We start from the raw sequence: 23,306 nt of genomic DNA, 5'->3' as shown, positions 1-23,306 counted from the left end.
TGTGACATGGCAGCATGATGGCACCGTGATGCCCAGCTGCTCTCAAGGCTGAGTTAAGCATTGCACAGTTGCAGGATATGCCACAGCCATAGTTACAGATGGTGGATGGGAAATTGGGTTTGGATATCTTGAGCGGTTCTTACAATGCTAGGATTTTCACTGAGCAAAAAAAAAGTTATGAGTCTTTTGAAGCATGTTTTACCTTTCTGTATTTGGGCAGGGTGTGCTCATATTAGGCCAGAGGTGCACACTTGTGTTCTGTTGGGAGACATAGGTTAAATACTGAATGGTGATGTGTTTTGAGGCAGGGTGGCTGCAGCCTAACAGTTTTGGATAGGAGGGTTTGGAGGAGAAGTTGCTGACGGTGGCTTGGGCTTCCCAAGGTTCCCAATGCAAGCACCGTGTGCTGCCCTTACCAGGAAGCTTCCCAAAACCACCACTGGGTGAGCACCTGGGGGAATGAACGTCCTGAGGAAGGAAAGCAGCATTGGTTCTCATCATACAGGGTCGCTTACCCCTGTGGTGAGGAGTGAGCTGCTGTTCCCACTGTCAGGATGGGAAATGTGGGCAGAACCCAAGAAGCACTGCCGTTATCTGGTGGTGACAGCAGTTCTGTCAATGCAGCTGGGAGAGATCCCATCCAGCAGAAATGTCCCTGCCACTAAAACCCACCTGTGGGCGCACACTGAGTGCAGCCAGTGCCAGTAGCACACACTGTGAGGTCCCAATGGGAACAAAACAGTATGCCAGCCAGGCTCTCGTGTTGGCTGAAGGAAGGCTCTGCTGAGCCCCCAGGCACCCTAAATAGAGGTGCAGGGAAACCATGGAGTCAGCTTTGCTCCAGTTCTTGTTAAAAATACAGAGCTGGGGAACAAAGGATTTTTTTCTTTTTTGGAAGAGACCTGAAGAAATAGCCTGGAAGAAGGGAGCAGGGATGTGTGCTGGCACCCTCAAATAGCTGAGCTGCAGCCCAGTGCTTGGTAAATGGCACAGCAGCAGGCAGAGCTGGGTGCTGGAGCAGGAAGCAAGGATGGCAAGCAACGTTTTGAAAGACCGGAGCAGCTTTGGGCAGCACTTGTCCCTATGCCTCCTGCAGCTCACACGTGTGGCGTTTCCCAAAGCCTCCTGGCCGCTGGGCAGGTGCCACGTTTGCTTTTGCACGACCTTATAAAACAGAGGCTTGGAGGCTTTTCTGCTTCTCCCCGGGGGCTGAAAGCTGCGTGGCTCTGCCTCTCCCTCGTGCACCTTTCGCTATGGCCGGCCTGAACGTTTCCATTGCCTTTTTCTTCCTGGTGCTTGGCACGTGTGAGGCGCTCAGGCGGCTCTCCAAGAGGCTGCTGGCCCCGGGGCTGTTGGGGAGCCTGGCTGCAGAGCTGGCTGGCTCACTACAGCTGTGCTCGGGCTGCCTGGAGCTGAGGATGCTGATGGAGATCGGCCCGTGGGGCGGCCTCGGCCCCGACGTGGTCCTGACTCTGCTCTTCCTCCTCTTTGCGGTTCACACCGCCGGCGCGAATGGAGCAGCTGCCAACCCCACCATCTCTCTCCAGGAGTTCCTTCTCTTCGAACACGGCTCCGTGGCTACTGTGGCCAAACTACTGGCCCAATGTGCGGGTGCAGGGATGGGCTGGGCCCTCACCAAGCTCTACTGGTCCTGGGAGCTGACGCAGCTCCACCTCTTCCAGAACATCATGGCTTCTGAGTGCAGCTCCTCCATCCACACGTCCCCCCACCTTGGAGCTCTGGTGGAGGCCGCCTGCTCCTTCTTCTTCCACCTCATCCTCCTCAGGACGCGCCGCAGCCCTGCTGTGTGCCAAGTGCCTGTCCTGGCAGCCACTGTCACCTTCCTGACCTACGTAGGTGAGTGCACCCCTTCCTTCCCCTGCAGCCTGGTTTATGGGGAGGAGCAGCCCCTCTTCCCTCCTGCAGGGCTCAAGCTGAGAGGGGATGACTGCTGCAACGTTTGTTTTCTACTTACTTTGTCATCTGGGCAGCAGGTGGTGTGTTGGCACATGGCAGGATGCTGACAGCCCTGCTTTCCTCCCCATGCAGCCGCACCGGCCACGGGAGCCTTCTTCAACCCTGCCCTGGCCACTGCCACCACCTTCCTGTGCGCGGGGAGCAGCCTGAGGGACTACATCCAGGTGTACTGGCTGGGGCCCCTTACAGGTGAGCTGTGTCAGGAGTGGGTCCCACTGTCCAAATGCTTCCCAGCAAAGAGCTGACAGCCCTTCTGGGTCACTGTAAGCCTCATGTAGTGAGGGTGCATGCACACGAGAAGGGACGCTCTCGTTTCAGGGATGCTCGCCGCCCTCTTGCTCTACCAAGGCAACATCCCAAGGTTCTTCCAAAAAAACCTGCTGTATGGCCAGAAGAGCAAATACAAGATACCCAAGGCCAGGGTGACGCATGCAGAAGATGGAGAGCAGCGGCAGACGGGGAAAGGAGAGAAGAGCAACCCAACGCCTCGTGCCTGAGCACCTTCTGCTGGGAGCAGTTCTGGCATGGAGCATTTTGTACACCCTAAAAGCCTACAATGCCAGTCGTGGGGGGGAAACTAATGTGTTTGCAGAAATTACTGGTTGTCTGGTGTACGCAGGAAGCTTGCAGAAACTCAGGACCATTGCGTGGGCATGCTTGGGCAACTCCCAGGTGGTTGCATCATGCCGTGGTTGAAATAATCCGTGTGCGCCTCTTACAGCCATAAAAACAGTGTAATAAGTCTTGGAGAGTTGGGATGAGGAGGAAACTATCTGTAATGTTTGGCATTATTTGAGCTCAACCGAGGTCCCTGAATCGCACAGCTCAGGGACATGTCTTTAAAATAGTCTGAAATTCACAGCAGCAGGGCACAGCACGCCCTGCTCCCCCAGTGTGATTCTTAGCCTGTGTTTTGCATGCAGCTGGGGAGCTGCAAGGTGACAATAATGGGTTCATAAAGCATCTTTGGTTAAAATATGTGGCTCTGGTATGCGGTGCAGGTGGGTGTTTGCATGCAGACCCCCCCCAGTCCCAGCCCTGGGCTGCTCTCTGTGGCTATGTGAAATGTCTCTGCTAACACAGTGCTCTGTGAAATAAAAGTTACAGTTGGCACTAAGGCAGGTGGTGTCACTCCTCCAGAAATTGAAGAAATCTGCTTGGGGAAAAGGGAGGGAGATTTTTTCCTTTCCCAGCATCTCTGGAAGTGGAATTCCTGGTGACCTTCATGGGAGCCCAAGCATGGGCTGAAGGAGACCGGCTCCTTCCTTCAGCAGGAGGCAGGATCCAGCCCTGATTAGCTGAGGGGCAATCAGAGTAATGAAGCGGCACCCAGCTGCAGTGATAGTGACAGATGTGGGTTTGGTACCCAGATGTGCGTTGTGCCCTCCCTTACTGTCCTGCTGGACACAGAGACCCTCAAGCTTCCCTGTCCAATCGGTTGTGGGGAACTCAGATCCTCCACCTGTTTTTTTTCTGAGCAACTTTTGGTTTGGAAATCGTGCAGAAAATGGGGCAGTTTCAGGATCTCTCCATTTTGATCAAGATGAAAAATCCTGATTTGTACTGAGGTTATTTCAGATCTAAGCTATGGAGCCTAGAGCAAAGACACCGAGGCTCTGGGTAAGCGTTTAGGGATGGGGTTCATTTATCGTCTGAACTGATTTGCTGGTCCTGCTTTTTCCTTGAATGCCTCACCATGACTGATGCTTGTATTTTTTTCCCTGGGCAGACATGAAGCACTCCTAGAGCTGCTCCAAGCAGAGGGCTGGGATGTCTGGCTCATGCAACCCTTTTGTTTTTCCCACGGAGGTGTCTTTTTGTTGGGCTGCTGAGATCATCAACCATAATGAAGGGGAGTTTAATAGGAGTGACAGTGAACACTGTTGTTTTTAATTAAGAGGTTGCTCCCCCAGCATTGAGGCACGGTGGAGGAGAGATGCAGCTGGACAGACGGAAGCATTCCCGAGGTGTAAATGAAGCCCTGATGGACAGCCTGGCCCCTTCACCACCTCCAGCTGCAGCCTGTTTTGCCTCCTGGCATCGTGACGGCTTAGTGTCCCATTTCTGCTGAGTCCTCTCACTGTGAGACAAGCAGCCTCAGTGCTGCCATCCTCATTCTCTGCATCCCCTCCTCCTCCTATGGAGGCTGGGGTTCATCCTTGCTGGCTCAGGAATGACCTCAGAGGAGTCCAAGTGAGGTAAGTCCTTAGGCCCCCCATGGGGCCTGTTCTAGGGGCTCTGCAGACCTCATATCCCACCTGAGCTGCGCCATGGCAGCAGTGACCCCAGAGCCCAGGGGTGGATGGTTGGCCGGCCTCAGCTGAGGGAGCTGGAGAACGAGGCCGGGACGGGGGCTCAGTGCCGGGTGCCCTCCAGCCTGTACCGCACGGCTTTACCCTGCTGCATGCCCTGCAGCGAGGGAGCGAGCTGAGGGGGCTTCTGGAGGGGTCTTTGGGGGGTATTCTGTGGGGGATTTGGGGGAAACTGCTTCTTGTAGAGAGCAGTGCTGTACTGCAGCTCTGGGGTCACCAGGCGCCGGCACATGCGCTCCGTCGCCTCGTCCAAGCCCTGCTTGAGGTTATAGCCCAAGATCCTGGCGTTGCCATACTGCAGCGGCCTCAGGGAGGAGTCCTTGATGTCCTTTGGGCCCACGCTGCCCGTCCCTTGCAGGCAGGTCCTCGCCAGCTCCGCTTGCCTCTGTCGCAGCGCCCTGACCTCGCGCCACATGCGCTCCCTCCCGATGTCCCGCTCGATCCTCTCCCAAAAGGTCCTATTGAAGTGGGTGTAGATTTCCCAGTCCAGCCTGTTCCAGGCCTTTATCTTCTCAGCTGTGACGCTAGAGAGCGGGGACCTGGTGCTGCTGTCCCTGCTGTTGAGTGGGAAGGACACGACGCTGTCCAGGTCCCAGCACAGCGTCTCCTTCAGCAGCACCATGGACTCGTCGAAGTACTCTGAGATGAGCAGCAAGTCAAAGGACGCCTCGATGGCTCTCAGCATTAAGTTCACCCTCTTGGCCGTGACCTCCGCGTCGGGGTTGAAGCCGAAGTCGAAGGTCATGAGGTTCCTGGCGTAATGGCTGTCACCGGCCTTGGGGTCGTAGAAGCGGTAGGGCTGGCTGAGGAACTCCTCCAGGCTGCGGGCGCGGGAGAAGGCTGACGTGCCCTTGTAGTACACGAAGGAGGACTCCATGAGCTGCACGGGGTTCCTCAGGATGGAGAAGTAGACGGCTGTGCTGGGCACCACTTTCTGTACCTGCAGAGAGAGAAAAAAAATGGAGTTTTAAAGGTGGGGAAGGGTAAAGGGACCTGCTTGCTGGAAAAGCAGAAAGGGTTTCATCAAGTTTGTCTGCAGAAGCCCTCAGGAGATGCACGAGGAGGGCCATGAAGATGCTCAGAGGGCTGGAGCACCTCCCCCACAAAGACAAGCTGAGGGAGGTGGGCTTCTTCAGACTGGAGAAGAGAAGGCTGCAGGGAGACCTTGTTATGGTCTTCCATCGTTCCAAGGGAGATTGTGAACAGGAGAAAAATCAACTCTTTGCATGGGTAGATAATGAAGAACAGGAGGAAATGATTGTAAACTAAAGGAGGGGAGATTTAGATTAGATATCAGGGGAAGGTTTTTCCCTGAGAGAGTGGTGAGGCCCTGGCACAGTCTGCCCAGGGAAGCTTTGATGCCCCATCCCTGGAGGTGTTCAGTACCAAGTTGGATGAGGCCATAAGGAACCCGATCTAGTGCTCGACCTAGCAGTTGGTGACTCAGCCTGTGGCAGGGGATTGGAACTAGATGATCTTTGAGGTCCCTTCCAACTCAAGCTGTTCTACAATTCTGTGATCTTTGAATGCCTCCATGCTTTCCTGGTACCCCACCTTGCTCCTGCCCCACACCCAAGGCCCAGAAGCTGTGCCCCTTACCTCGGGCCGCAGGAAGCGCATGTGGTGGCACAGTATGTTGAACTGGGGAGGCTTCCTAGGGGAGAAGCCCTGCACGAACCTCGCCATGAAGTGGCGTGGGTAGAAGAGCTGGTGGCCGCCCCTGAGTGGGAAGGCAAAGGTGAGGTTGTGCATCTCACCAAAGCGGAAGAGGATGTTCATGACGGTGCTGCTGGCGCTCTTGTGGACCTTCAGGAAAACAATGTTGGTCTTGGGTTTGCACACTTTCTGAAAGAAGGCGTCTTCTACCTGCCCACCATCCCCCAGGGCCATCACATCTGTAGAGATTTCTGTCCAGCTCGGGAGCAGTCCTCCTTCCAGCTCTGTCCTGTAGAAGTCATCTGCCCTCAGGAGCTGGGCTGTATCGAGCACGGGGTGTTTGACTGAGTCACCCCAAGGTTGGGGTGGAGAACCCATGGCTTGATGCTGAGGTGGGCTCTGCAACGTCACCCGCATCATCTGGGGTGATGTTATTTTCTTGTGCTCCTCTGCAGCAATGCTGTTTGTGAAGAGGACATCAGTATCTCCTAGAGCTGTGGTGGCACTTTCAGGAACATCTGGAAATATATCCCCTGTGCTTGCTTTTCTGGGGCTGGAGAGTTGGGATTTCAGCTGCGGGGCCGAAAGATGGGCTTTCATCTTGCTGCTCTCTGCAGGCTGCCAAGCCCAGTGAACCTCTTGTCTGTCTGGGTTGCTCTTCTGTGGTGTCACCCGTCTGTAGTAAAGGTGCATCTGGAAACCACGCTGTGTGTTCTCAGAGGGCTGCCTGTGCGGGTGATCATCCTCCCTTGGCATGCCGTGGCTCTGGAGCACATAGTCAGGGCTCTCCTGCCTGTGGTCTGTGGTCTGCTGCAGGGCGCGCTCCAGCTCACAGTGACAGTTCCTGCAAAAGGGTGAAGATGAACCGGCAGCAGGAGGTATGGGATCCCTGCTAGGAGCACTGAGTGTGCTGTTGGGCTGAGCTGGGGCAATGGCCAGGTTGCTCTAACTGTTTTCTGCTGTCTGGGAATCGCCCTGCCCTCCACTGTTCTCCACAAGTGTATGGGGAGCTTCTCCTGCCCGCTGCAGGAAGAGTAGCCACCAGTCCTATGGGAGTGGGGCTGGTAATCAACTCAAAGGAGCAGGGGAGGGAGGGAGGGAGCATGCAAGGAGGGCAGCTCCTCTGCAGCTGTCCCAGAGCAATGCTCCTCTTTCTCTATTTGGGGTGGGCAGCACTGCTGCTGGACGTAGAGCTTAATCATGTGGCACGACCAGCCTGGCAGGTCGGGGTGGATGCAGGATGTGAAGGTCTTTCAACATCAACATTGCCATGCCCTGCTGCACTGCAGGGAAGGAGCAAAGCCTGCATCCTGCAAAGTTCTGAGGCCAGACAAGACAAAGCCTGGAGCAGCCTTGTTTGACCTCAGATGTTCTGAGCAGGATGCAGGGGTTGGATGAGAGAGCCCCAGTGGAGTTGTTTCCCACCCAGATTTTCCTGTGCTCTTGGTTGGGTGTGTTTTAACCCCTATCAGTCACTGGTGAAGGGCTGGAGGATGAGGTGCAGGTTTGCCCTTCTATCTGGGACATACCTGGTAGGCTGCAGCTTCTCCACAACTTGAAACGAGACCATGAGGAGGATGAGGAGGCTGAAGGAGACCCAGAGCCGACCTGGCTGGCACCTGTATATTGCCTTCAGGTTCCTGCAGGGAAGCAGACATTTCAGACTACTCATTGCATCATGTGGAGGAAGAAATACATTAGGCACAAGGCAGAGGGAAAAGAGACCTCAAGGCTTCCCTGCGACATCCATCAGAAATTAGTTGTCTTCTGTTTATTTTTTATTTATTTGTATCTAGCTTTAAGATAAGGTCATTTTCCATGGGTGGAAGAGGTGTCGAGACAGCGATAACCAATGGACATCAACAGCTGTGCTTGAGTAGTGGAGCCTAGTGGAAATTTCCAGCCAGGACACAGATATCACACCAAAAGGTAAACAGTGATAACCGTAAAGCTGCTTGGCTGCTCAGGGATGCCTTGCCAGCACTGCTTTAACAATGGGAGCAGGCACTGCTCACACTCAACCCTGCCTGGCTGAGAGATGTCTGGTCCCTTTCTGTAAACAAAGAGAAGAAGCCGCTTCTTCCCTACCTTCTGTTTCTCTCGGCTCTTGCTGAGATCTGCTATGGGGCCACATTGAGTGTGGGCACCTCCAGGTCCTGGAAAGCTTTTTTGTGCTGCTCACAGGGCTTGGTGGAGCTGGATCTCTATGCTAACCTTACCAACGGGGAATCGGTGAGGCAGCCGGAGGGCTGAGCTTCCTGGAGAAAGGATCATTTTGCACTGCGCTTCTGCTGATGACTACCTGGCGACCTGTCGTTGTGTAATGAGGGCTGGTTTGTGCTGATGACCTGGTGAAATCCTCTGCTGTGGGTGGGAATGCTGCTGGAGAGGCTGTGTGCTGCTTTGTGGTCTCTGCTGAGCAGGGAGTGGAGGGTTCCAGGGCGGCAAGATGAAGGCACTCAGAAGCTGCACTCTAATCCTCATTCTTCGACACTGTCCACATCCTTTACCAGTGGGCAGTTTTGGACGAGGGGCCTAAAACTGTGCACAGACCTGGTGGTCCCAGAGCTGCTGGGAGAGGGATGCTGAGTGCCCTCCCTGCTCCAGTGACCGGTGGTGACAGGCACAGAGCTTTGAAGTGATCACATGAATCCCACTGATTTGGGTTTGCCATTAAACTGACTTTGTTCCAGAAAAACAAAATCAAGTGTAGCGACTAATTGTAATTTGCTTCCAGTGGTTGTGCACTGCTTCAAACAAAGGCATGGTTCTGCTTGGATCTCAGCTCACTGGGTTGAAATGATAAGCTTTTGGGGTGTTTTTACTATCTAAAGCATTTAGGACAGTAAAACTTGAGAGAAGACACATGCATGGTGAGCAAGCTTGCTGCCACCAGCACAGCCTCCCCAAAACTTGGTGACAACCTGCAGGTACCCATGGCCACCTCACTGTCTGGGGCAGGAGCTCAGTAAGGGCAGAAACATTGGGCTCAGGTGGTGGGTCTGAGCCCCAAAATGAAGAGGCAGAAGTCACTGGCTGTGGAGCACAGACTAAATTGCAGATTCTTCAACAGGTTTGATGCCATCTGGAACAGCAGGCTTGGTGATGCTGTAGCAGTGCAGTGCTTCCTTGCAAATGGTGCTGCTCATGCATGTGTGCTTCATGCAGATTTACTTCTGGGTTTGCTTCCACTGTGCTCCCCAGGTGGCACCAAACTTTCACCATACCTGTGAAAGATCTGGGCTCAGAGCTGGCTGCCTTTTTGGAGGTGACTGAGCAAGTGGGCTCAAATATGCCATGCGCTGTGGCCATTTCCAGTCTGATTGGGCCTGCACAAAGGCAGGGTGCTTCCTCCAGGCTGCTTACCTGGGATCAAGGAGCACACAGTGAGGAAGGAGGAGCTGTGGCAGTGGAGATGCTGAGGAGCTGCACTAAAGGCAGCAAAACCAGGATAGAATGGGACACGCAGGACTGCTATGCATATGCTGTGGTGCATAGGGAAGGGCCGTCCTGCCCTGAAGTGCTCTCTCCCAACAGGAGGGCTGCCCATGGGCGCTGCACCCAAATCCAATCTTGTCCAGGCTGCTCCTCACACATCTTTCCAAAACGGAGCCTCCCCAGGAGCCCACCTTGCTTTGAGTGCGTTCATTGTGTTTGCTGTTTGCAAACGGCATTACAGGGCCTTTCAGAAGATGCTGTTCCTGTCTAGCACATGGAAGAAATGCTGTGTTTGGGGGCTTTGCAGGAAGAGAACTTGCTGTCGCCCCAAACTTCCCCACGTTTAACCATTCCCACCACTACTTCCATCTCCAGCCATTCCGCAGCACAGAGGCACTGCAAGGACGTGACCTCTGGGTACAGTACAACCAGTGCTGAAGGAGATAACGCCGTAATTAATAGATAAAATTCCACTTACGTGATCAGGTACCTTCTGAATTTCAGCATGGTGAGCTGCAGCCGTGGCCGAGCAGCGGGTGCTTGCCGTTGGGTTAGCGCGGAGAGTCTGGCAGAGCAAACATGCAGAGCCTGGCTTGTGTGCCTGCATCTGGTGGCCCCTCCCTGGGTGCTGTCCCTCTGGTGCCCTGCTCTGCAGCGCCTGCCCCCGGCTCTGCTCCGGCTGGTGGCAATTTGCTCAGCCGGTCTTGGGGCTGTGGTGGCCCTCAGCAGTGCTTTGCACCGCGATGGGCGGGCTGACCAGGGATGGTAGGGTAGGAGTGGTGGTGCCACCTGTGTTTGTGTCCCTGCTGCCCTCCTTGGTCTCATCCAGGACCTCTGATGCTCTGTTTTCTCCCATCATGTGTTCTTGCTCTGCTCTTTGCAACTGATCTTTGCTCCTTTTTTTCCGTATCTTGTGTCCTTGCCTTCTTGGCAAAGTCGAGGGCAGACACAGCTTGTTCCTGAGTCCTCGCCGTTGAAAACCACTGCATGATATGATCTCTGTGTCTGTACTGCGGGGAGATCCTGTGCAGACTGGGTTGTGTCTACACGGCTTGGAGGTCATCCTGCTCACCCCTGCTTCAGCCTGGCCTCCTGTGTTCCTCCTGAGGTCTTCACCCCCATACCAGGACTGTGCTGTGCCAGAATGAACAACAGCTGGACTCCCCTGCTTGGAAGCCAGTGCTTCCCAGTCCCAGTATAGCACTGCGTCAGCTTCTTGCTGGCTGGCGAACAGTGCAAGACAAAGGAGAACCAGGAGGCTCTCTTCTATGACAAAAGTCCAGGTTCTCCTCCCTTTTCAGCAGCTTCTTCTCTGTACCCTTTCCTTTCAAGGCCCAGCATCCCAGTCATCACCAGCAGGGACACAGCCACGATCCTGGCACCTGAGCCCAGACAGCAGGACCAGATGCTGCTTGCGTTTGGCCACCCAACACCTGAGGCAGTGGGAGTGAAGGATGTGATGTGTACCATAAGGGCCCTGGTGGTATGTGTTGTCCCCTCTCCTGTGGCCGTATGTCTCTGAGAGAGGCAGACAGACCTGTCTGAGGTCCCTTGTTCTTTAGTGACAGAAGGGTCCAGCTTGCTCCCTTCCCCCTCCTGTCATCTCTTCCTGGCACAGGCAAGCGCTGCCTCTCCCCGTTCACCTCAACAAAACCACAAGTTTGCTGTAGGGCTGCTGCGTTCTCCACCCATCCTGTGCTCCTGCTATCTGACGGGCCGGCAGCTTATCTTGGTGCTTGGGGCCAGGTGAGAGCTGTGGGTTCGCAGGGTGTGTGGATCAAACCCACTGCTACTATTGGGAACTCTGGATGGAGGGATGGAGCTTCTCTCCTCATGTGATCTGAGATGGTTGAGCCCATCTAGGGAGCCATGCTGTAGGATCAGCAGGACTGTAGGAGAGATCTTATTGCTGCAGGGCATGGGGTATCCATTCCTGGCAGCATCCACGCAGACACAATGAGAGGAGAGGCTCATGAATGTGGGGGTGTCCAGGTTTGATCCTGCTCCTGTTGGAGTGTTTCTTCTTCCTGGACTTGTGGGATTTACTGCTGCTCGTCTCAGCCTTTTCCCTAAGGACAAAGCTATTTGTCCATGGTTGGGGACCCCATGAGAGTGCCAGTTTGGGGTTGTCATCCTGATCAGCACCTCCTCTATTCCTCTTTGCTGCTGTGCAGCCTCTTTCCTTGTCATGACCATACATCTGTGGAACAGAAACACCAAAGGGAAAGCCATCTGCTCTGCTGGGCTGGGCCAGGGGGGATGCTGGAGGGCTTATCCCAAGGTTATGGGTATATTGCTCCTTTGTTGGCAAGAGAGGCATCTCTGGTCCAGTTGCTAACCTACACCTGGTGTTAGGGCGAGTAGCAATGTGTGGGAAGGTGACCACTGCTCTGGTGGAGAGCACAGGAGACCCAAGCTGAAATTTCCATCTCCTGGGGCTGGTCTACTCAGCAAGCATTGCAGGGTGCTCAGTGAGGGCATTCCACAAGCCTCCCACCATTCCCTAGAGGTGTGAGGTGCATCACTAATACATAACAAGGCCAGACAAGCCTAAGGCACTACTCATATCCTCTTCAAACAAACAGACAAAGTTTGAAAGGACCTTTTCATTCTCCTCAGATCCAGGTTTTATCAAGAGCCGATGTCCAATCTTGCTCTCCTTCCCCTTCACAACGAGGCCAATGTGTTCGGAAGGGTGCGGTTTTGAGATAGGGCAGAGCAGCTGGCATGGGTCTTGTTGCGAAGCTTGAGAACAAGCAATGGTTTTCCAGGCTCAACAGAAGGAGTAACAAAGCTTTGCTCTCCAGTTGGGATGCTGTTATGGTGCTGTGAAAGCAAGAAGTGGGAGAAAGGCCACCACTGCTCTCCAATGCAGTGATTTCCCTTGTCAAACAAGGACAGGACTGATGTGCTTGCATGTGTTGGGATGGGGATGTAGCCTGCAGAGTGCAGGCAGAAAGGGAGGTTGTCTGTAGGAGTAGGCCTGGAGTCCCAGAGCAGATGAAGAAATGTCTTTTGGGACTTTGCCTGGCTTTTGGAAAAGACACTCTGGTGGTTCCTTTCAAACAAGCACCACTGGTTGCCTAACATGGAGCTCGTGGTTCACTGTGGTTTTACCTCCCTAATCAGAAGAGAGTGTCTGGCTGCTTGAAGAGGCAGCAGCAGTGTCAGTGGTGGGATGGTTTCCAAGAAGAGCCAAGTGATGCTGCAGAACACGGCAGAGCTGGTCAAGGTGTTTTTACCATTCCAGGTTGGCTAGAAAAAATTAAGATGAGCATTGCACACAGGAGCTGGGGGCTTCCTGGGGTGGAAGTGGCCCACAGAGCTTTCCTTAACAGGGAATGGAGAGCGGTGGAGCTCCTGCTGGAAATGGCTTCTTACTTTAAAGTCGAAGCAGAACCTGTGCAAAATAAAGGAAACCTGCTTTTATTGAAAAGAAGTGGTCTGCCCTCCTTAAATGCCTTGAAGAGGGAAAAGCGTCATCACAGTGCTACAGAGAAGCCGTGTCCAGGGCTAGACTTCTCTTAGGAAGGACCAGGAGTAACGTTACTGAAATGCCTGAAGTTGGAGGTATCTGCCTTAAGGCTGTTGTTCCCTTGCCCCATTCAGGTACTTCAAAGACCTGGAGGTTGCTCCCACAAGGAGGAGTTGCAGAAAATACATCTGTTATTCAACTGGGACAGCATCTTTGCTTCAGATGGCTACCAAGTTGTATTTTCTGCAGTCTGTCACCACAACACCACAACACTTGTGCTTCCCACGCTGCCTACCCCAGCAGCCTGCTGGGACAACCTTAAACCCGTTTTTACCTCTTGCTTTGGGTCTTGGTCTCCAGCTGTGCCATGCCTCCTCCCACCAGCAAGACATAGGTGAGCTGTGGCTAAGGGATGTGCTGTGCAGGACCTTTTCCAGTCACCAAAGCACGGCCTGAGCAGGAAACCATAGTCTTGAGGAATGCCATGAGGTCTTCATTATCCTGAATCTGAGAAGAATTGTGTCTGAGTCCTGCGTGTTGCTAAGACTGCTCTTGCTTTCATCATTTTGGTATTATTTTTCCCCTGTCTTTATTTCTTTACCAAAGTAAGGACTTGCCTGCATCATATCCTGCCTACCTGTGGTCACCCATTTGTACTCTGGTATCCTGAAGCTTGTTGGCCTTTGGGGGGGCGGCAGTGCTACGGGTCAGATGGGCCCCAGTAGCAGCACAGAGGGTGGACACCACGACCTGGGGTTTTCTTAGGTCTGCAGTCCATCCTGCAAAATCCCAGTGGGGGAAACAGCTTTTTATTTTCCCCCCAACAACAAACTCTTTGTGCAGCGTTGTTTGCTTTTCAGCCCAGTTTCCAGACGGCTGTATTCATGAAACGGCCTATGATAATTTTGACATGATTTTCCCCAGGGAATTCAGCGTGCTGTGTTATCAGCAACGTGCAAGTTTGCTTTCCAAGTCATTTTGAAATCTATCACCCCCAGGGCCTCCCCTTCTGCTTGTGGGCAGCCACAATTAGTGCCTACTTAAATTCGTATTTGTTACGTCTGTACTCTTCAGAGTGAGTGAGGCACCCTTATTTAATTCTTTCCTATTAACAGCTCCCTTGGGAAAATGAAGTCAGGTTCCTCTGCAGGGAAGTGCTCATCAGTACCAGGCCCCCCATAAAAGGTACTGAGGGCACTGGAGCCAATGCATCAGGATGGGAAGCTGGGAGCAAAGCACGGCGATAGCTGTGTGGATGCCAGGTAGTGATGGTACAGGGACAGGTTGTGCTCTGGTGAGCATCTTCCCAGCTTGCTGGTGGGAAGGACCAGGCAGAAGGATAAAACAGGGTGGTGCAACCACCAGCCAGAGCTTCTCTTTGGTGTGCAGGAGGCAGTGCTGCTGGATGTGCTCAGGTTGTGGTGAGAAGCACGTTCTTGCTTCTGGCTTACGCTCTTTGGTTTGCATTAGGACTTTGGCCCTTACTTACCTGCCACACTTGTTTGTTCTTTAATCTTGGTCACCTTATCAGAAGCCTTTGAACAACAAAATACATCTCTGATCACCTTGGAAACAGGCTCTGCGATTTCTTTTGGGTTGGTTTTGTTTCCTTGCCAGGGACCTTGGAGATAAGTGTGATCCCTCATGAACCCGGACTTTGTCTGGCAGTCTCCCAGGCCTGTAGCCCTGGCGGGGTCCCAGCTGTCACTGGGGGTCGGTTTCTGCCTTCCCCAACCAGCTGGGCACAGTTGGAGGCACAGGGGATGAACTTGCCCTTCCCAGCGCTCTTTGACCATGGAGAATATGGCAACATGCCTCTTCTCAGGGCTGGCTGGCTGCATGGGTTCACCTGCCATCTGTGACGTGTCCTGCTGTGCCTCCCACCCTGGATGATAAGGGTGGTGATGCAAAGCACAAACAGCTGCTTCCCCTGGGGCTGACTTCCACCTCCTGCCTTTGGAGGTGCTCCAGAGCTGTGGAGATGTGGCACTGAGGGATGTGGTCAGCAGGCATGGTGAGATGGGCTGGGGTTGGACTTCTGAATCTCACAGATCTTTTCCAACCTTAATGATTCTATGATTCTTTCCCACCAGATGTTTGCATGCACTGCTGAGGCCTTTCTCTGTCTGCAGTTCTTCGGGCTGGGCAGTCTCAGCTCTCTTATTTCTTCTTGAATGAAAGATGCTTCAGACCCTTCAGCATCACTGGCCCTGCGCTGGATTTGATTGGTTACTGCACCTTGTCTTGTCCTGTCCTGGGGAACACAAAGTGAGCCTTGGTGCTACAGATGTGGCTTGGAAAGTCATGTTTAACCTGGGAAAGGCAAAGATGAACAGAGACAGAAAAATGGATAAAAGAAGAACCAAATGCTGCACAGCAAGGAAAGGGGAACAGAAGAGAGAGAGGTGATGCAAGTGAAGCAGGGAAACCATGACTCCCCTCTTCCTTTAATGTCCTTTCCAAGGCATCCTGGGGTGAAATTTTGGCTTTTTTTGCCTGCTGACTCAAAATTCTTGTGTGTCTTAAGACACAGGTTGGTCCAGCCTGGCCTGGTTCACATATCAAAATAGTGGAAATGGCCATCAGATGAAGCCCAGTTAGAAGAGCTGTGTTGACTGAGGGAAACCAGGCAGAGCAGGAATGTACACAGAGAATGCCTTTGGGAACAGATCAGTGTGCAAACAGGGTGGGGAGCTCATGCTCTCATGTCACCTCCTATTTATTGAAAGCAGAACGAGGAGCTCAGGTAAACACTGATGTCTTACCTGGGAAAACCAAAACAAAACAACACCATGTTGAAATCAAGGAGAGAGTTTATGACTTCTAGGAAAGCATGTAAGTTCATAACATGTAAGTTCATGTAAGTTCATAACAGCTGCCCCAGAGGTCAGGGTTTGCTTTGTGGTCTGGCACATGAAGGAGCAGTGGGGACCTGATGCCCACCTTGCTTCCTAAAGCTGCTCCTCCCAACCACACGTTCCCTGCCAAGCAGAAAGGCACAGATTGGGAGTGTGGGTCTCAAAAGCACTGTGTGGAGAGGTTTCTTGCAGCTGTTTTTATGTTGATGCTCTCAGACAGCTTGCCTGCAGGTGGCAAGGAGAAGCAGGCTATCTCTGTCATGCAGATGGACTCCATCTCCATGTGTGTTTCTGGGCAGCCCTGGGAAATGCACGTGCTGTGCACCAGGTACACCCTAGAGAGCAGACAGAAAGGAGGACTGGGAGCACAGGGCTGTGTAGCAAGAATGATATTCAGTTGGGATTTCTCACCACCAGGGAGCAGATAATCGCAGTCCGTGCCTTGTCATCATCGTGATACTTAATTACTGTGTGTGTGAGTTTAGGCTCTGCTTCCAGCAGGGAGGAGGAGCTGGCTGGCTCTGATAGCTTTTAAAGGCAAGGGAATTTAAACTCAGCACTTTTCACTGTTTGTCCCTGTAGGGGTCATCGAAGCAGCATGGAAAAGGCTGATTGGCTGCCCAGGGATGTCTGGGACTGCTCAGAAGCTCCGTGCCCCAAAGAAAGGCTGTTTCTGCCTTGCCCTTCACCACACTTTTCCCACACTAGGTTGATTTCATAGCATCTATTTGAATGGCTGCACTCAGCAGCACAGGTGTCATTCAAAAAGAAGGGGTTCTTCCTTTTGGCAACACCTTCAAGTGGAAAAGTCTGGGAGGCATCTACTGCTTTGTTTTTCAGAATGAAAAGCTTTTTGATTCAGAATGCCTTTATAAATGCAGCATGCTCAAAACGTGGGGGTCTGCTGCTTCTCCCTTTGGCCAGAAGGACGCTGGGCTTGCAGCTCTCCTATGGGGGAGCTGCTCCCTCTGAAGTGTCTGCAGAAGTCCTTTATTTTTCAGTGAATGAATGAATCCATTTTGCTGCTTTTACGTGGAATGGTGCTGCTTTGGGGAATCCGTGGCCCATGGTGTGAATGGGGAGCGTTTGCGTACGGCAGCATCTGCAGGTTGATGGTTGGACTGGATGTTCTTAAAGGTTTTTTCCAACCTTTGTGATTCTGTTTCTAGGTCAGCCTCCTGCTGGACTCCCAGCTGATCTGCTCAATTCTGCTGCAGCCCAGCTGCAGTTTACCCCCAGCTGGGGCTGCGGGTAAACCCAGATCCCATCACCACTCACATCCACACTGTCGGTCGGACTAAGTGGCATTAGTGCTCTTTTCCAACCCTAATGATTATATGATAAGTTGTGGCTAAGGCAGCAGGCTGTGGCAGGCCCGAGGTTATGGCATTTCTTGCAGAGCCATTGTGTTTGAGCACAGGCTGTGCAAACCACACCACGTGCTGGGCCAAGGCCACTGCTTCTCATTGGCAGCAGGTCAGAGGTTCAGAAGGACGAGTCTGGGTCCAGAGTCTATGTGTGAGGAGAGCTGGAACCCATGGCTTGGGCGAGGGCTGAGAGCTGCGGGCTCAAGCGGAGGTGGTGCGGAGGGCAGGGCTGGTGGGCAGGGGGCTGAGCTGGGTGCTGCAGGCACGCAACCACTGAGCGTTTCCTGCTGTGGCCACAAATGCAGTCCTACAGAAAGCCCAGGAGCTGCAGAAGGTGGGCATGGAGGCCTTTGTTATGCTGTGCTTTGGGCATGGATGTTTTCCCTCCCATTGGGTCCTCTAGTTGTGTGTCTGCTGTTGCTGGTTCAACATGGGGGAGGGGGTGAGTAGCGTGGGAAGGCACCCTGAAGCCATGATTGCTCTTTGCAGATGTTCAAACACCCCTCTTCCCAAAGGAGGCAGCTCCAAAAAGCTGTCCAGGGCTGGGATAGGTGTGTTTGCTGAGCAAGCACTGCTGTTTGCTCAGAGGGGACCCGAATTGGGCTGCAGACCTTTGCACCATTATTACAACCTGCATCCTTCTCCTCTGCTGCTGAGGCTTCAGCTCCCTTCCTATACCGTGGGCCAAGGGAATGACCTCCTTCTGGGTCATTTATTTTCTTCTCTGCTGCTTTTCATTGGTGTTTGTTGGCAAGGCACCAAGGGATTCCTGGCCTACCAGGCTCTGTTAGTATTCCTGTGGCCACATCGGGATGAAGGGCTCTGCATTCAGACAAGAAACTGTGTAGGGACAATGTGCTCCTTGGTGCCTCTCTATGGGGCTCTGGAGTGTAACAAGCTGCTGAGACAGCTTATTTTGACCAATCTGCTGAGACAGCAGGCTGCCCAGAGAGCAACATGAGATCTGAGGAATTTTAGGATGGATGTGGGTACAGTGCATTGTGCCTGTGTCAGAAGAACTGCACATTGTAGCAGGTCACAGGGATAAGCCATGGGTCAGAGGCAGAAGGGAACTCAGCCCATCAGCGTCTGCCTTGCTGAGGTGCAGCAAAGGCCCCCTCTCCTCCATTCACCCGCTGTTCCCTGGCTCAAGCTGCATGTACCCACCTTGGGCAAGACGCCGTGTGGTCCTCACATGTAACCCTACTCAGATCTAAAGACGTGGATGTAAACCGAGGCAGAGAAGATGAGGCAGTGGGGGTGATTTGGAGTCTGGTTTGATAGCTGCACTTCTCCTGAAGACTGTAGGAAAAGAGCAGTGCGAGGTGGAATTCCTCCTTCCTGCAACTCACAGCAATGAAGAGGAACTTGAAAAGATGGAGAGAAACAAAGCTGGAAGGAACTGTTCGGATTTCGTTGGTGGGAACACTAATGGCAGCCAAAATTTCTGCATTCCCCCAGTATGCTGTGGGTGCCATGTTCCCATGGTGCTGCTCAGTGCATGAGCCAGGCAGGACCCAGTGGCAGCCCTGACCTCTCTATCAGCATGCCCCAGCATTGTCCCCCAGGGCACATATCCTGCACTCTCCACCCCTGCCTTTCTGCCTCCCCACTTTTATTTTTAAGCAGTCACCTGTGACCAGGAGGAATTACACTGCGGCTGTCGGATCAATGAGCAACCTTTACTTTGGTGCTTGTGAGTACGGTAGATTTAACCCCGGTTCATGCTGCAGTGTGTTCACAGAATCACAGAATGGCCAGGGTTGGAAGGGACCTCAAGGTTCATGAATCTCCAACCCCCCCTGTCACACACAGGGCCACCAACCTCCCCATTTAAAACTAGACCAGGCTGCCCAGGGCCCATCCAACCTGGCCTCGAACACCTCCAGAGATTGACGGGGCATCCACAAGCTCTCTGGGCAGCTGTTCCAGCACCTCACCACTGTCTCTGTAAAGAATTTCCCCCTGACGTCCAACCTAAATCTTCCCTCCCTCAACTTAAAACCATTTCCCCTTGTCCTGCAGTTATCAAGAGTTGATTCCCCTCCTGTTTGTAGGCTCCCTTTAGGTACTGTAGGCTGCCATGAGGTCACCCCGCAGCCCCCCACAGCCTTCTTTTCTCCAGGCTGAACAAGCCCAGCTCCCTCAGCCTGTCTTCATAGGGGAGATGCTCCAGCCCCCTGATCATCTTCGTGGCTCCTCTGGACCCTCTCCAACAGCTTCCTGTCTTTTTTGTATTGGGGGCTCACAAGAGCAGAGCAGAGGGGTCAATCACCTCCCTGTCCCTGCTGGCCTCCCCTCTTTTGATGGAGCCCAGTGTTAATCTCTGCTGGGTCTGGGCTGAGCTTCTCCTGGTGCCTATGTCTCTCCTTAATACCTGGACAGCCTGACTTGTAATCAGTTAATCCTTTAATTTGGCTTTGATAATGGTAAGTGGGAGCAAGCTGTCCCTGGGCACCATGTGTGCCCACTACAGCAGGGTGCTGCAGCAGGGTGGCTGCCCTCGGAAGATGCCTATCCCTTGGATAGCAGAGGAAGGCCAGCTTTCACTTCACAGGGCTGAAACAGAGTGAGAAGAACCTGTATTATTTTGCTTCTCCTCAGATAATGCCTTCGCATTCTACTAGTCAAATTATTCCATTAAAACAAGCCTAGTTGCCTGCCCATGACAGGGAGGTTGGAACTAGATGATCTTTGAGGTCCCTTCTAAGCCAAGCCATTCTATACTTCCATGGAAATGCCCCACTGCAGTGTCTGCAGTGCTCCCATTTGTGCTAGCATCCTTTGTGTGAGGCACGAGAGGAGATGGGCTGATGGCTGCAGCTCCCCTGGCATGCACTGCCATTACACAAGTGTGATATCCTTGTTGCAAGGCCAGCCAGGTCTTTTCGTGGGGATTTCCCACTGCAAGGGGAACGTGCAAGAGGAACAAACGTGTTATTTGCAATTGGATCTTCACAAAGCCTTTCATGCTGTTTGTTGATGTTATTTCTCCAAGGCATGTTTCTAGCAGGCGGGGTGTTGTCTGCCCAGAGCTGTGGGGCTCCTTCAAGAGCCGGCACTCAGCGGAAACATTTGGGTTGGTGACAAAATCATCTCTGATGTGCACAAAACGTAACTGCCCAAAACAAAGCGGGCCATGAATGGACTGAGGTATGGTCTCACTTTCCCACTGGAAGGTCAGGACTGTGTTCTCCCTTTTGGTGAGTAACATTTCACACAGTGTTGCACTGATGACCACGCACTGGTGATTCTTGAAGGTATTTTGCATCTTTCTGTCCATAGGAGCCACTGCTTTCTGTCCATAGGAGGCACTGCACAGCTGCCCAGGGAGGTGGTGGGGTCACTGTTCCTGGAGGTGTTTGGAGCCATGGAGACGTGGTCCTGAGGGATGTGGGCAGTGGGCATGGTGGGGTGGGTTGTTGGAGGGGCTGATGAGCTTAGGAGCCTTTTCCAGCCTTAATGATTCTAAGGCTATGGGCACAACCCTTATTCACTGCCAGTTCCCTAAAGGGGTTAATTTTCACTTCCTTCTGGGATAAGAAGATTGGTGGCATGACGCTATTTCTCCCCATACGGTGTCCTTTGTCTGTAGTATAACCTATCATTAAACTATGGAATGACCCCATCATTACCCCCACCTTATGCAACTTTCAGCAAAGCCACCTCCAGCCACAAGTCTCCTCTTTTCTCCTTCACCACCCCGTCACCAAACTCCATTCCTGGAGCCAGCTCCAGCCAGACATGTGCCCTGAAGCCCCTGCACCTCTCTAGGATTTCTGCTCCTTTATCCTGGCAGCTGGAAATGCCCAAGAGGATTAAATTGCCGGGGGGGGGTGTCTAAAAGTCTTCAGGAGGGGATTTGAAATCTGCTTAGCTTAGCCTTTTGCTCCCCACTCTTTGCTCCTCCCGGGACTCTTGGTATTTCTCAGAGTTTTATTATTTACCATATTGCAAAACAGCAATTTCTGGAAGGGACAGAGTGGTTTGAGAGCCAGGCATTGGAACTAGATGATCTTTAAAGATCCTTCCAACCAAAACCATCCTGTGATTATATGACCAAGGAACGGCATAGTGAGGATGGGAGGAGCTGTTCCTCACATGTGCCAGGGTTTTATCTTGATGAGAACATCTTGACTGATGACCAGGAAACTAATTCCTGTGCCACTTGGGAGGAACGGGGGGGTTGGTTGAAAGGTCAAGCCTGCCTGAGAGTTCCTGAGACTTAATGCAGGCAGGGGAGGTCTTGCTAGTGCCATGGTGGGCATTAGCACTGGTAGGGAAGAAATGTCTTCTGCAGTCCTCTCTGCTGGCTGTGAAAGGAGTGGTGGAGCCTAATCCATAGTGAGCAGTGCACCACACAGGATCCAGCAGGCTCCCAGTCTTTACACATGGATCAGGATCCCTGTCTCTGTGTTAGCTGGGAAATAAGGAGTGCTGCCTCAAGGGGGGCTGACAGGTCACCACTACCCTTCTTTCCCTATTCTGGCACAGGATGAAGCCATTTTCTTCCCCCACTCCTGCAGAGAGCTGGGGGAAACTCTGCTCTCATTGTGGACTGCAGTGAGTGCAACACTGGGATTTGGGAAAGCAGGGAGACAGATGGAGGGTGTCCAGCCCTGGGGTTACTGCAGAACACTGTAGGTGGACTTGCAGGTTACATGATGCAGAGATTGGTAGAATCCAGTTAAGGATTTCCAGGAAATCTCTTTCTACTTCATATCTAGAGCACCTAGAAAATGACTCTCGGTAGTTAATGAATTAACGAAGGTCATTCCTCAACTTCTTTGCATTGTTTTTTCCAGAAGAACACTGTGCTGCCAATATTTAACCACTGGTGTCACATTTTGCTCAGAAGGATGTGGTGTTTGCATGGCTCATGGCTGTTGGATTGCCCTTGCCATGTTCAAGAACCTCAAACAGAGAGAAAAATTAATTTAACTAGAGGTCGAAAGGTCTCCAATAAAGACTAAGCCTCGCTGTTATTCTGAAGCCCAGTTTCCATTAACTCCCTTCAATGCTGATTCAGAATGACAAAATGGAAGGGAATGCTGGGCAACGTATGTTCTGTTGGTTACAAAATCACTGCTGATCAGCCAGGAGATGGGACTGCCATAAGAGCATTTACTGCTGCCAAGGAAGGTGGCTTTGGCCAGGACACGTGTAATAACGTGTGGTGGTGGTGACAGGTTAAAAATGAGCCATTGTGAGGCTCTGCATGAGGATAGGTGTTTGGTATTAATGATTACCGTGAATAAGCTAACTGGAAAGGGGCTGAACAGCAAATGGTAGAGTTCACGTTGACCTATTGGTGACCTGACCCCTTTCCCGCTCACTTGATGCCCAAACCTCATTTCTGGCTGCAGAGCCATCTTGCAGCTGAACACAATGGCTGGTGGAGGCTGTGCCAGCCCAGCTGGGCTGCCCATGGGCTGTGCAGGGCGATAAGAGGCTCAGCCCCTGCTCCATGGGCCCAATCCAGCAGCGCTGAGCACTGCCAGCCCCTGGATGTCCAAACAGCAGCTGAAGGAGCTCCCAAAGCAGAGGACGTAGCTGAGTGTCTCCTTGTATAGGTGCAATGGATGTGGCTCAGATCTGGCTGCACCTGAGAATGGCTGCGATGTCTTATGATCCACTCTGCCACCATCTCCCTCCTGTCCCCTTCCTGCACGGATGCTGCCAGTGGCCTGGGATCTGTCACCGTTGGGGAAAGTCTGTGCTCCTGCTCCTTCTGCCCAGCACCTAGATGTCCTTGTGAGCCCCAGCTCCCTTCTCCACTGGAAACAAGGTGGTGTTGGGCACTCTGAGCCAGATGGCCCTGCTGGAGCAGGGATTGGGCCAGAAGGACCCAACCACAGCCATTTTGTGCCTCCTTCTCTTATGTTCTGCTCCTCCAGGATGGCCCAGTATCTCCCCACAGGCATATGTTGGTAGTATTTACTGATATTGATAGTCCTTTCTTTCCTGATTATCAATATTTGCTGGTTTGTTCCCACCAATCTTTAGGAAATACCCAGGAAGCAGGCATGAAAAGAGCTCCAACAGCTCCATGATTCCAGCAGGAATCAGCCCACCGTGCCTTCCTGTGTTCCTTTCCCAAAGCTCACCATGAACATCACAGCTCCCAGGGCTGCATGGAGCTGCTGGTAACCCTGTTAACCTTTGGGTTAATCAAGCAAACCGGAATCCTTCATTAGAAGGAATGTCACTAATTACATAGCTG

The 23,306-nt window shown here is 52.7% G+C and overlaps 2 protein-coding genes across 2 annotated transcripts; one reads left to right on the top strand and one right to left on the bottom strand.

Annotated features, from left to right (window-relative positions):
- The first annotated feature begins 926 nt into the window (after window positions 1-926).
- On the top strand, window positions 927-3,094 carry LOC128082138 (aquaporin-12-like). Its single transcript, XM_052686005.1, has 3 exons — window positions 927-1,857; window positions 2,050-2,166; window positions 2,296-3,094. The coding sequence occupies exons 1-3, from the start codon at window positions 1,254-1,256 to the stop codon at window positions 2,472-2,474; spliced, it is 900 nt and encodes a 299-aa protein (XP_052541965.1). The 5' UTR covers window positions 927-1,253; the 3' UTR covers window positions 2,475-3,094.
- A 1,238-nt stretch (window positions 3,095-4,332) lies between these two features.
- On the bottom strand, window positions 4,333-6,824 carry LOC128082008 (galactose-3-O-sulfotransferase 2-like). Its single transcript, XM_052685822.1, has 2 exons — window positions 5,889-6,824; window positions 4,333-5,229 (listed from the first exon to the last, which is right to left on the bottom strand). The coding sequence occupies exons 1-2, from the start codon at window positions 6,699-6,701 to the stop codon at window positions 4,333-4,335; spliced, it is 1,710 nt and encodes a 569-aa protein (XP_052541782.1). The 5' UTR covers window positions 6,702-6,824.
- Window positions 6,825-23,306: the final 16,482 nt, after the last annotated feature.

The sequence above is a fragment of the Tympanuchus pallidicinctus genome, unplaced genomic scaffold (assembly GCF_026119805.1).
Source record: "Tympanuchus pallidicinctus isolate F22 unplaced genomic scaffold, pur_lepc_1.0 scaffold22, whole genome shotgun sequence".
Classification (NCBI taxonomy): Eukaryota; Metazoa; Chordata; class Aves; order Galliformes; family Phasianidae; genus Tympanuchus; species Tympanuchus pallidicinctus.
This window is presented reverse-complemented; position numbering and strand designations above follow the sequence as displayed.